Here is a 14,042-nt window from a genome sequence, read left to right as displayed (position 1 = left end):
CCATTATGTCAAAGTGTAATATGAACCAATGCTTCATTAGATTGCATTTCAGCCGTGGCAATTTAGAAAAAAAATAGAAAATGGAAACAGAAGCAGAACATATACACTTGATTTCATTTAAAGTCTATAGTGACTTTTCTTTGTAAAAGAGCCGACACACTGTAATAATGCTAAAATAGTGCTGTTTCTTCTTCTGCATGACTTGAGCAGCTCGGGATTCTGTTGAACAGCTTACTAACAGCGTTAAAGAACCAGATGTTAAAGAGAACAATGCAGCAAAGAGACAAGTCCAACCCAATATTGATGTCGACAGTGGAAATGAAAAAAGTCACAAGTGCCCACTTCACAAAGAAAAAAGAAGTTTGCCAAAAGAAAAAAAGAACACGATTAGAACAATTTTACGCTTAATATTAAATTAAAAACTTAATATTAAAGACAGATTTCAATGGCAAACTTCATCTCTATACCATATATATATATATATATATATATTACTCCTACTGTCAAGTTTTGAGGTTAATTGATGATCAGAAATTGTCTGTCGGTTTAAATGTCAGTGTCTGCTGGTCTGCGATTGCCCTGTGACACACTGCCTTCAGTCCTGTGACTGGACTGGGTCGAGTGCTGCAGAGGCAGTCGAGTGGTAGTCTCTCACTCAATTGGAAGTTGCGGGTTTGATTCCCCGCCTCCTCCTATCCACATGCTGAAGTGTCCTCGATCAAGACAGTGAGCCCCCGAACTGCCCCCTCGGGATGGGCTGAGCTCCTTGCATGGCTGCCTTTCCATCGATTAAAGAGTTTATCCAAGGGGATTAATAAAGTGTGATTAGTTTAGTTTATTAGAAAATTGATTCGTTTGCACAAATTGCTGCATAAATGTATTTCAAGTGCAAATAAATAATACTTTTAGAGGGAACAACATCCCCTCTTCTCCCACAAAGCTGCGGTCTTGGTGTCGACTGCTCTTGCGTTTCTCCCGGTACCGGGGTTCCGGACCGGTGCCGCACCACACCCACTCCGGGTCGGTCCACGCCTGCGGGGGCGTGCGCGTCTCGCGGCAGACTCCGCCCCGCTCGCGCCGCCCCACGAGCGGACCGCAATGATTTAGAAGTTCAGGAATCCCACGTGACGTCACCCGGGGGGTGACGTTATGCTTCTCTAAATAGATCGTATTGTAATCTTTCCTCAGTCCAACGTGGTTTCTTCTCAGAGACTGCTTCACATTTTCTACACTTGTTTGGTAAGTTGAAAAGCCTCGCCGCCATGCAGAGGACCGTGCACGCGCCTCTGCAGGTTCGTTGTGTTGGTTTTTAAAGAGCGTTTCTTCTCACTTTTTTTTTTTAACCCCCTCCTTTTTCTTCTTCTTCTTCTTCTTCATGCAACAGCTTGTTTTCTCCTTCGCTTCAGCAGACCTATTTTATTTATTTATTTATTATTATTTTTGACATTTCCAACCCCATCATTTCGCTCTCGCGCCGGGCTGGTTCGCGTTTGCACCTCTGCTCTCGATCCGGTGCCATGTGAGTTTTGTTTGGCCTGTTTGCGCTGTTGACTGTTGAAGTTGAAGTCAAGTGCCGCTGCAGCTCGGTCGGTCTGTCAGAGACCAGTCTGCAGGAATCCACACGCTATACACACACAAAAAAATAAGGATGCCTTTCATTGGATTTTACAGTAATCCGGCTCTTCAAAGTTGTTGTTTTGTTTTTCGTTTTTGTTTTTTGTTTTCGTTTCTGGAACCCCCGCATCATTGTCACGCCTGTCCCATGTCGGGATCCGGAGCCGGTGGTCTTGTCCCGGACTCTGCGGTCCACCAATGATCGTTTGGGGAAAATGACCCGCTGTCATAACGCCTCAAAAGAAACATTTGATGCGTCTGTTTGCATTTAAAAAGAAAAAAAAAACCCCAAAACAAATCTCTTTTCTTTTCTTCCTTTTTGCTCCTTAACAGCGACGTGAGCAACATTACGTCATTCTGCAGGCTCGTCGATATTTGATTAAGCTGCTGAGATGTGGAGGTTTTTTTTTTTTTTTTTTTACTTTAAGGTTGTGCTGACGAGGCGCGCTCGGGAAGAGGGAAAAAAAGAAGGAAGAAAGATGTTTTAATTATTTGATTGCCTCTCAGGCCGCTGTCATTATGTTTAGACTGTGTGACAGCGCTGTCAATAACCACTTGTTTCCCATGCATGCTCTCAATCACCCCTGCAGTGAGGCGTCTCTTTTCATTAGCTGTGTTAACAGTAACTGTTTACACACTATTAGATCTATTAGTTTATTCAGATTTGTGTTTGGAAAAGCTTTTAGGAACCCCAACAGCACTGTATTTGTACATTAACAGAATAAATTAGGATGTTTTCCACATGTAACAGATAAAAAAAAAAAAGGTTTTCTATAGTTGCAAAGAACTTAACCTAAATGTGTTTTCAATTATCTGCCAAGGCAGATGGGAGCCATATACAAACACCCATCCCAAACAACTGGTGACATATTAATAAACCACATTAGAATTTTAATTAAAATGTCACTTTGTGTAATTGGCTGAGATATTCAAGGAACATACATATTGCTCACAGCAACTGCAATAATAATTATTCAATACAAGCAAAGTAGCAAAGACTGAAGAGACGGCGTTTTAAATTTGAACCGACTTGTGTTTTCCAGATGTATTTATATGTCACACAATGTTAACTTTAAGTTGCAGCAGTAAAATACAACCGTCATTTGTCTGTACTACATGTAGGCAAGGATTAAATGATTTTTATATTTCACTGTCATTTTTCATACCGGGACACATCTTTCTTGCGTACACACGAAGTACAACAGGAGTAACCTGAGTCGTGTTAGTGGTATACCTCTAACAGGGTATTTCTCTATTTACCATGAGTTTACATTTTGCGGCGCAGCTCGATAATGGAAAGTTATTGAGTTTTACATCAGTGCTGACTTTCCGTCAAGCATTGGGTTCAATAGCCAAAGTTCAGGGCAGCTATTGTCGGAGAGGGCCAAGTTCCCTGCCTCAGGGCTCGCTGTAATCCTGCCTTGAACTTAGACTGTCAAAAGCCCATGCAGGCTACAGGGACCTGGAGATGTGAATTGCTGTGCGTGTTTGTGCCTGCTTTAACCCCATATGCCTCTGCACCCCCAACACCCCCTGCCCCACCCCCCACCCGCCATATTGTTTAAATTCTAAAATGCGGTCTACCTGCTGAATTCCTCCCCAGTTCCTCTTGAAATTGAATGCTGGACCCTAATCCTTCCCCTCGCTCACATCAGGATACAGTTAATGTAAAGTGTAACCAAATTTCCTCTGCTAAACTAAAACATCTATGTTAAATGAGAGCCAAGTGCCCTTTCCAAGCAAAGGGCGTTGAGTACTGATAATTTGAAGTGTGAAAGCTGTTGGATAACTCACAGAGGCATTCGGAGAATTAATGCTTGAAAGTTTTTAGGCATCATGTGGTTTGAATTAACTGGTGAATGTAATGAAATGATGAAGTCCCATTTTAGAAACTGGAACAGGAAGGTGAATGTATAATTTAGAAAAAAAAAAAAATAACCGTCATGGAAACAATTTTCTGTTGTTCGTTTATTAAAGCTTTCTTGGAGGATCACTTTCAGTTGCTAAATGTGACACGGAAGCTTTTGTTGATGTTGTTCATAGAGCCAATTGAGAAGAAATCCCCAAAGAAGCTTTGTGCAAACTGATGAAGTAAACTTGAGTTAAAAATCTACGCTAAAATCAAATCGTGCACGATTGGCAGAATTTCCACTGATTCTGGTTTTGGCTTTCATCTTTGGCTTGAAGTTTTAGAACCAGTGTTGGTTAGATTTTTTTATTTATGCGTGTAAAAAGCGACCAGGTGAGCTTTCAAGGCCTGAGAGAGAGAGAGAGAGAGAGAGAGAGAGAGAGAGAGAGAGAGAGAGAGAGAGAGAGAGAGAGAGAGAGAGAGAGAGAGCGAGAGAGTGGACTGGTGACAGAAAGAGAGGCCAGGGCTCATTGCTCTCTGACAGAGAGACCCTGTCCAGACCCTGTTCTGCAGGCTTGCTTATGAAGTACAGCTTGTTAGGAAAACAGCCCTGCTTAGCATAACACAATATTTGACTGTTTTGACTGTGCTTAAGGAAATAGTCTGTCCGCATGAAAACAACACACATGTACACAGTGTATGAAGGTATTCATGCTCAACACTTGACATGTGGCACTGGCTTGGGTTACAGATGCTCTGCAGTACTTGTTAGAAGGGGGGGGGGGGGATAATAATTAAAGTAATAAATGTGCATGTGGTGTGTAATAAAAGGAGAATTAATGATGCAGTGTCACAGCTGTAAATACTTCAGTGTTTCAAAGTTTTAATCATCATCAAGAGCACAGATGATAAATAAACCAGGCATCTAATGCTAATTATTTAATTATCTGTCTGTCACCACCACACATGGAAGAACTTGTTTTGGTGGGGATGAAATTACATTACATGTAATTCTTTTTGGGTTTTTTTTAACCTAAACATTTTAGTCAAAATATCCAATGTGTCATCTTCGTCAACAGAAATTGTTCCGGTATGTTTTAAAAGGCTTATTGAGCTTAAGTGCAGAATGAGTGTCCTGTAACATGTGGAGCCCAAGTGCTCGTGTGGTCGGCGGGCTTTGAATTCAGACTCCACATTGACAGATTGTGGCTTTTCTTTGTGGTTTTTTGAAGTTGCAGAACCAAAAAGACGTATCACAACACAGGCTCAAAGCTGCAAACACTTGTTGGGTACTGTGTTGCTCTGAGGTCTGGATTAGTAATACTAATTTAACATCTGGAATGACATGTGTCTGAAGGTGCAGCAGATCTATTGCTTGACTGGAGATTGTTCTTTAATGTTTGTTTACATTGTTGTGGTTGACTGCAGAAAAGACAAAGCCGTGTGTAAGTGCTAAGTACTGATGTGATGTACAAAGAAGATCCAGATAATATTTTGTGCTGATGTTTTCCTGGAATTAGAATGCTCTGACCTATTTTATTAATGAGAAAAAAAAAGTAGTTTAAAACAATGACTTTACCTTTTCTCATTCAATCGATGAAACACTTATTTTAAGGAATAAATCAGAAGAAAAGTCAATTTCTTATTAAATTGTGTCTTTTAATGCTTGACACAGTGTGGGATTGTAATCAAAAATAATTTGACTTGTTTGAATTGTCTTTGGACAAAAAAGGCTTTCAACAAAAAAACAAGTTATCTTTTTGTCTTATTAATGTATAAACCTGGCAGGAATATTCATGGAAGCTATGTTGTTTTACAAGAATATGGTTTAAGCATATAAAAGTATCAGATGCATCAAAACTTCATTAAATGTAATGATAGATTGAAGGGCATATCAAAGTCTTTGAATCAATTGTTGGCTTTGTTTAAGCTATAAAGTGAATAAAATCCACCTATTTTATTTAGCATCCTGCAAAGAATATATAGTAGACATAAAAAATACAAATAAAAATGTCTGTGTTTGAAGTACCTAATTTAGTCTTGCAAGAAATAAGAAACATAGGATGATAATTATGAATTTGTTGCATTTCCTCCACTTCTATAGTTGTATTTTAGACAGAGCCCAGGTATGAAGTGCACTTCTTTTCTGGGAAAACTCAGTTTCACTTTGAACCATTAAAGCTGAAATGATAGCTGAGACCACAGACTTTTGACATAATACACGGTGATGACTCCAGTGTACTGAGCAATTAATTCTGAAGTACACTTTTGGCAGCAGATGCAGGTGAACAATTATGTTGAGCTCCTATTTGCAGTCTTGAAACTTGTATGCATTGAATAACTGCTATTATACGCTTCTCTCAAACCACTTTCTTTTCTTCTTCCTCTCACGAAATGATGTACTCTGACTGAGAAAGAAGAAGAAGAAGAAGAATGGATCCTTTATATGAAGGCCGTATGAGTGAAACCTGAATTCATGTAGCTGTGTGACTGGATATATAAACTTAATATATACTTAAATTCATCTTAAACCACCGCAAAGTTGCATTACTGAAAAATACATTTTTACATCATGGAATGGAAGTTGCATATGTGTTCGTATCAGAGTTTTGTGGAAAGAGTGCTTCCAATCCAGATATTTGATTAGAAATTGCTAATGATCTTTTAATAATGTAATTGTTCCTAATCTCATTAATGTTCTTTCTGCAGGCATATGGATGCACTTCTATAAACATGCTGTGTAAACATAGATGCAAGATTAATTAGGCATTTATTGTTTTAGAGACTACATTCATGCATTTTATTAAATTCCTTATTTTAATTTATGAATAGCTGGTTTAACTAGCTATATAAGCTAATGGCATCAACATAAAGAACTCAGTCCATGTAAGCATGTTGAACTATTTGGAATTTTTTCCTCCGGATCAAAGTGTTTGAATCGTCTGTTTCCACAACTTTAGTGTGAATATCCCTTTAATGGCTCCCAGGTTACTGGAGTGTGAGAAAACTAGTGCAGGTGTGGTGGCAATTTAATGTCTAGCATGACACAAGGAGTGTATTTTTCCTTTTGGGTGCTGGCAAGGAAACTCAAGTCATTCATTTCCCCTCCCCGCGCTCATTTTTTTTTTTCCCTTCTTTCTTTATAGTTTTATGAGAAGTTGGCCAGAGTGATGAACTCAGACCAGGAAAGGCCGTATGTGTGCAACGCTCCTGGCTGTTCTCAGGTGAGGACGTCGACGCAGAAGAACTTAATGCGAACATCTGCATGCATGTCTCCCTGTAATGTGAAGAGGAATGCATTGAGGAGGTCTGAGGGGTAAGTTTCTGCCTCACACACGGGGGAGAAACAGAATAGCATGGCCGTGAGTGAAACAAACTGTAAATAACGCCGCACGTGTGAAGTCTTGACATCTGCGCCAGCGTCGGATGCTCGACATGGAAGCCGCCGTCGACTGCAAACCAGTGAACGTAATTCATTTTGTCAAATGCGGCGCGCATATCCGTACTTGTTGGTTCCTTACAGTTCTCCTTTCTCAACAGCGATTCCCCACAGAGGACCATCTGATGATACATCGACACAAACATGAGATGACCCTTAAGTTCCCTTCAATAAAGAACGACAACATGTTATCAGGTGAGTTGCGTCTGCATCAATACGGCCTCACTCGCTGCTTGAGCAGGGATCACAGGGAACTCGCTGTTTGTTTGCAGGTGTGTGCCCTCAGTGACTCACACACAGACACACTTATCTGTCATCAGACAACTTTTTTTTTTACCGCGTGTCTATACAAGTTGTTTACAATAATGTAAATGATATGACGCGCGTTACCTCAGAGTTGAGCCCCATTCAGTGCATACCACTTGTGCATACTTCAGCAGGAAGCGGAGACGCTGACATATAACAGAACAAAGTGACACGTTATGTAAAATTGCGTTTCCCTTGAGCTTTTTTCCCCCCTGTCGTTCAGGGCTGTCATTCGTCCAAGGGTCTGCAACCACTTCAGCCCTCTCTGTAGGAGCTCCTTTTAGCTTTCACAAAAACACATGTAAATAAACTGACGGAGAGTCCGCGGTGAAGCAAGTAGAAACTCATTCAATGTGGACAGATGTCACTTTTTTTGTGTTCATGTTTTAAGGCTTTAATGCCTTAAAGTTTTGTATTTATTTCATGGATGGCGTTACTTACTTTGTGTTTGATTCAATCTTCATGCGTGCCTGATGACCCAAATGAGCTTCTACAGTTCTGTTGTGAATACAGTGGGAGGGGGTGTGGAGAATGCCGGGGTGTCAGACCAACAGATGACGTGCGTCACATTTATCTAGAGTTCACAGAAACACCAAATCAGAGATTGTGTGCTGGCGATATCAGCTCAAGGCCAATCTATAAGTGTGGGCCTCCATTCCTAGGAATGCCCCTCCCCGCCCTGCTCACATTGTCTAGTGATCACGGCTCCTGCCAAGCCAACTGAGATTGTGTCTTCTTCATTATTTACACTCAGTGGACGGCCGGATCAGATTTTCTAGGCCAGGTGTCTTTATCGTCCTGCTGCCTGAGTTACAACTCTGACCACTTCTCTTATAAAGACCTTGAACCGAGGATAAAACGGTCAGTAGTTGTAAGTGTGCACTGCAGATCAACCACACATTACACCACGGTCACCAGAACCTCTTAACTTTTACTACAATGACTGATGATCCAGAATTCCCCCTACGCTTATTTTTGCCATTCTTTGACTCATATCCTTCACTAAGCGCTTAAATCACTCACATAAAAAAAGAAATTAAAAAAATATTTTAAATAAATCATATTGTGTCAGCCTGTAAATTTTGAAAGGGTGTTTTTGGAATAAAGTGTATTTTTGTTATACGGGTCATGATGGAGGTTTGAGTCGATCCCCAGTCTAGCCAGAACGAATAAACAGTCCACGAAGTATGCTTTTAGCCTCTGAAACAATCGTGATCCTAAAATCACCTTCAACTGTCTGAAACCTGATCCCCGTGCAGCCCCCCACCATGTCAAGTTGAATACCGCAGCTTAACTGAGCGCCGCAAATGAGACCCCCTCTTGGTAGGTGGGATCTGTACTTTGTCAGCTAAAATGGGGCTGTCGGGGTCAGTATCTCTCGCTCACTAAGTAAATGGAAGTAATGCTTTCCTGAGAAAACACAATGTGGCAGGGAACATTTTTGTTATTCTTAAAGGTGGCTCTCCATTAGCTCGCTCCCAGTGTGACGAAGACGACTCGATGATAATGAAGCAATTTGACTTTGTGCAGAATCAGTGAGGATGGAAAGTTAATCTCAAAATGACAACGTAAACAATAAGATCTGTTTGGAGTGTAATTTCAATGTATGCTTTTAGTGTTTTGGGGGGTATTTTGTCATTGTGGCTTCACATATTTTAACATGAATGTGTGAATAATAGGGTCTACATCCACATAGGGTCTTTAATGGCTTTAGTCACATTTGGAGCTGGAGCATGTCCCACCTCACACTGAGCTAATGGCAGGGTACATGTTGGACAGGTTGCTCGTCTAGCACAGGGTTAAACAACACACACACACACACACACACATATAAAATAGAATCACCCAGGGATAATCAATACTCTATGTTTCATTTCCAGACCAGACACCCACGCCAACACGATTCTTGAAGAACTGCGAGGAGGTGGGATTGTTCAGCGAGCTGGACTGCTCCATCGAGCAGGAGTTCTGCAAAGCCCAGGAAGAGGACAGTAAACAGGTACAACGGAGCAGAGGGCAAAGCCTCGGCTTTGTAAAGAAAATAATACATCAGAGGAACACAAAGCCCCGGCCACTGACAGACGTTAGGTGGAGTGGCGATGATCCGGTGCGACCGTCAGTCATGTCACTAATAGCTGCCCGCCCACCGTGAGGCGATAAGGCACTTTTAATAGCTTTCACACACGTAGACCTCATGCAACCACAGCTGATAGCCACAAGTGCTCATAGGGCCTTGGGATATTTCGGGCACATTTTCCTCTTTTGTTTCAAAGTACGCTCATGTTTTGCACTTGTGCCCCAGACACGGTGCCCCGTGATGCTCATCTGTCATGTCGGCACTGACAGACGGACGAGCAGGCGGAGATTTGTCACCCACCGCAGGTGAGGGGAACGGAGATCAGGTTTTCCACCTGTAACTTCAAACAGCCATCTTTTAGCGAGGGAGTCCCGTTTCATGCCAGAAATATAGACAGACCCCTGAGACAACTCCTTGGCAGCGGTAAAAGCCTCGGCCTGTTTGTCGAGCATGTGAGCGGAGTCACTGAGCTCTGACATTTGACAAAGGACGTGATCATTTATGCATTATAGATCTGCCCTTGGGCACCTTCACCTGAAGCACGGGTACTCGTCAAATCACCACAAGACAGACTGCTTATCTAATGTCTGGGAAGATGTGCAGTGCACGCTGTAGCTAAGCTGGTGTCTGGGCGGTTTGGCTCTGGAGCTCGTCTGCGCTCAGGTCAGCCATGTCTAGCCGGCCCAGCCTGTGCGGTTTATGATGGGAGGCTCTGCTCAGTCAGCAGGAAGCAAGTCGGAGCAAGACTCCGGGAGTGTAGAGCACAATGGGCAGAGATAAGAAGTGACAGCAATCAGCCAGTACGGATATGAAATTGTCATATTTTCATGTATTACAGGTAACTTAAGCATAATTAGAAGCCTTATTGTGGTTTCTCATTTGTTATCAATACATTATTTGCTTCATCATCACTGTAAAGGTTCTTATGTATTTGACTTAATGCAACTAACCTCCCTTGTGGCTTTATGCCTTCTTCTAGGCATTAGTTGGAGTGTCTTCAAGCAGTTTAGTTGTGTTTTTACGTAAATCATGAGAGTATTCTTCTGGATACCTAAAAAAGTATCAATGTTTCCCCTAAAGCAACACAAAAAAAGCCTGAACATAGTTTACATAGTTCTTTATCAGCCGTTAAAGCTCAGCATTTGTAGCCCAAGGCCAAACAGTTGTAATGTTTGAGATGTACTGAAAAAAAAAAAAGTGCTTGTCACAGGGAATGTCAGACGCTCAACATATTCAGTAACCTTACATACTCTGTTTGCTGTCCTTTGTCTTCCTCTGTGCAGAACATTGCATTGCATGGCCAAGGAGGCCAAGCCCAGCACCAGCAGACCCACTCACGCATGGGAAATCATGATACCAGCATAGTGATCCAGCAGGCCCTGCCCTCGCCTCAATCCAGCTCCGTCATCACTCAGGCTCCATCCACCAACAGACAGATTGGGTGAGTGGGAAACTTAAGATGGAAAATCCAGCAAAAAACTTATGCAAGTCTTGTCGCAAGTACATGGAATACACTTTTTTTTTTTTTTTTCCAAACAATATGCTTCCATGGTTGTTTCACCTCGTTTGGGTTAAAGTAGCTGCTGCGACGAGTGCAGTGAACAGAGTGTGTCTTCTCACCTCCAGTATAGTGACAGCCTCAAGCTCCACATGGACCCTTTGTGTCCGTGCCGGCTGTCATCTCTCCATAGTCTCTGAGGTAATGTCAGGTTTGGTTACATTTGGAGCAGTGTGCGGAGGGCTGGCGATCCATGTTTTGCTGTTCATTCAGTATTGTCCCATAGCAGAGCACGCAGAAGAGGGTCCCAGAGGACAAGATGAGGTCACCGCTGAAGCCTCAGTCGTGACTGGCTTTACAGCGGTTTAACGTTTCATGCTCTAAAATAGTTCTTTTCATACTATGGGAATGTCAGACACCTTACGGTTTGGATTCTCTCTTTGCAGAAAAAGAGCATAATTGAATACCAATCCGTGTAGTGTCGTTTCTTACTCGTTTCCTTCAGATTCAGATTGAAATCATCGGACCCTGTGTTGATGAGCCACTTTTGCATATTATACATAATGAGGCCTAAATAAGATATTAACTCTAGAACATCTGTCAACTGTTGTGCTGCTATCAACTCTTTGAGTGTCACATTTTCCCTCTTTTCAGCTTTAATCTCGATATGCCAGTAATTATTTACCATACACAAATATTTACTGTATTTTCATAGACCTTAAAGGAGATACTCCGCTGACCTGAATGTTTCCTCTCTGCCTTAACGTCAGACTTGTGCCAAGGCTTTGTTACTGTAAACCAGGCCTGTGGCGAGCTGGTTCGACATTGAGATGGCTCAGTGCTGGGCCAGCCACTGTGTCGAGGTTGTCCTGTGTAGATTTACAGCTTGAAGAGCTAGTGAATATTGGATGGGAGGCCTCATCACTAAGCCTGACTGACACGCCGTCGGGTTCTTTGTCGAGGGCAGGGATGGAATTTCATCCCCTTGGAGGAGCAGCAATCACTGCCAGTAACAGAGACTTTGCTGAGCCTGCTTCACCTAAGTTTACCTGTCATTGTAAACTCCGTACCTCTCTGAAGCACCGGCTCGCCACTTCACTTCACAACCCTTTACGACCGCAAAGCCTTCACTGATTCGTCGCGAGAGCCGTGGTGTCACGGTTCGCCTCCATAAAATCACACCACATGAACTCTGGAGCCACTGTGCAGCGCGAATGGTGACTGATCGGCGGCCAAAACTGGCAACCAAGCTTACGTTATCCATCAAGTCTTAATTTGAAGTGTCCTCTGAGCGCAAAGCACAGAGGCGTGTGTCACTTGTTGAGAACGGTGGAAACCTTTCTCACTCACAGGAGAGAAAACTGATCTGGAAACGTTCGTATCAGCAGGAAAGCGGGCTGAGGAAACCCCTCCACTGAAAAGCAGCGCTTCCACAGGAAGCCATCAGGGCTTACCGGAGTCTCCGAGCGCAGGGTCTCTCCACAGGAACTTCCTATACGGAAAACATGTCGAACACTTCACAGGCGGGATCTGCACCGACCTGAGAGCGAGGCTTCTGAAGGTCACACCAGTGGCTCCGTATTGTGACATGTGTTTTAATCGCCTTGTTATCTTGTTAAATCACCAAAATAATCTTCATTGTCTTTGATTCACAGTGTGCTCTTGAACACGCGACTATCACGTAAAACAAGCAGCACAGGTTCTCGCTGTGGAAATGTTTGTCTTCAATTTCAGCCATAATAATCAAAGAGACACTTAAAAACCAGTTATCCTGGTCAGAACTGGTACGGTTTGTGTATGTGATCACTGCGGGCTCATAAATCTTTTAATCTCGACACCCTTTATGGAGCTCTGTGGCGAATATGTCTCTAAATGAGACAAAATCACCAAACAAAATCAGTTTAATCTCAACTTCCATCTGCTTCCTCGATCGGCTCCTCTGCTCTTCCGAGAGCGCAGCGTGAGCGTCCAATGAATTAGGATAACAAGTCATTTTCATTGCTCCACAATGTTTACTAAAGAGCTTTGAGGCTTGGAATCAATTAGGATTGGCTTTCCTCAAGTCCATTTACTTTAGGACTGTGCTCGCCCTGCAGCTGTGAAACCTGAGGACCTCTCTCTCTCTCTCTCGCTCTTTCTCTCTCTCTCTCTCTCTCTCTCGCTCTCTCTCTCTCTGTTTGGGGACGAGCACTGACACAAACCAGTGTTAAAAACCAGGTATAAGAAGCAGCCAGCAGATCTGAATGTCACGTCTCTCATTATCGTAAAAAGAGGAGCTATTGTCCAACAGTTGGACACTCTCTGCTTTTCAATTATAAACATCTGGTGCTGAGTTGTGTCAGAGTTAAACGCATCGGACGTTAGTAGTCAACCATGCGAGATGCAACATTTTGAGGAAAAATCTACTTTTTTGTGTGCGTGTTGTAAGTGATCTGAAGAGAGATGGGCGTAGATCACAGTACATTAGAAGTGACAGTCTCGTATTGTGGCTCGTTAGGAGAGTTCAGTCAGTTGTTTCCATTACACAGTTTGATCGAGCCGAATGCAGCTGGGTTGAGTACGGGGCGATTACAGTACAGATGTGGTAAAAATATTGCATCGTCAGTTTATTACGATGTGGGGGTTTAAGCGCCGCTCTCAGTTTTTTTTTTTGGCCGTGTATGAAAACAGGTGTTTTTACTACACTTTCTGTGTATAAAAGTGTTAAATTCTCTATGTGCCTAAAAGGTGCAATCCTCAAAACCACAGTTGTTGATGTCAGCGTTGGTTGGTGATCACTTAACCAAGACAGCTTTTGTCAGATTTTCCTGGACTTTATGGTCCATTTCAGAAAGAGAAATGATATCCCTCTGTTCTTGTACAAATGTCACATCACATTTTATCTTACTGAGAGCAGTCCTCCGTATCCCTTTGCAGTAAATTTTGTATCCACAGAGAGTAACTGACATTGTTTATTCATCTTTAAACATCTATATTGTTGATCTACCACCCTGGGAAGACTGTGTGCATCTTCACATGTTCACACAAGATCACTTATATATTGTGTTACTTCCTTTGAAGGAAGTAAATTTCGGGTTTTGTTTCCTGCTTTAAATGCACTTTATCTTCACACCTCGGGCCCCCAGCTTCTTGTGGTCCTTGTCTTTACCTGTTAAGGGAAGTAACATAAATAGCTGTTGACGTTTGTGCCTTCTGAAAAGCAGTGTTTCCTGTAAAGTATAGCGTGATATAGATATTTTTGTGAGCTGATTGTGTTTTT

The 14,042-nt window shown here is 42.4% G+C and overlaps 1 protein-coding gene across 2 annotated transcripts in view; it reads left to right on the top strand.

The window, feature by feature from the left end:
- The first annotated feature begins 1,203 nt into the window (after window positions 1-1,203).
- Window positions 1,204-14,042, top strand: part of creb5b (cAMP responsive element binding protein 5b) — a 39,714-nt gene continuing 26,875 nt past the window's right edge. The window contains exons 1-5 of one of the 2 annotated variants that reach the window (XM_080501448.1): window positions 1,204-1,239; window positions 6,610-6,687; window positions 7,004-7,097; window positions 9,089-9,207; window positions 10,569-10,726. In XM_080501448.1, the coding sequence (XP_080357574.1) occupies window positions 6,634-6,687; window positions 7,004-7,097; window positions 9,089-9,207; window positions 10,569-10,726 (425 nt within the window). In that variant the 5' untranslated portion in view covers window positions 1,204-1,239; window positions 6,610-6,633. Of the gene's footprint in view, window positions 1,293-6,609; window positions 6,688-7,003; window positions 7,098-9,088; window positions 9,208-10,568; window positions 10,727-14,042 lie in introns of both variants that reach the window. The other variant, XM_080501447.1, reaches the window with a different exon arrangement.

The sequence above is a fragment of the Blennius ocellaris genome, assembly GCF_963422515.1.
Source record: "Blennius ocellaris genome assembly, chromosome: 8".
In the NCBI taxonomy this organism is placed as follows: domain Eukaryota; kingdom Metazoa; phylum Chordata; class Actinopteri; order Blenniiformes; family Blenniidae; genus Blennius; species Blennius ocellaris.
The sequence above is the reverse complement of the archived record's forward strand: the minus strand, read 5'-3'. Positions and strand labels throughout refer to the sequence as shown.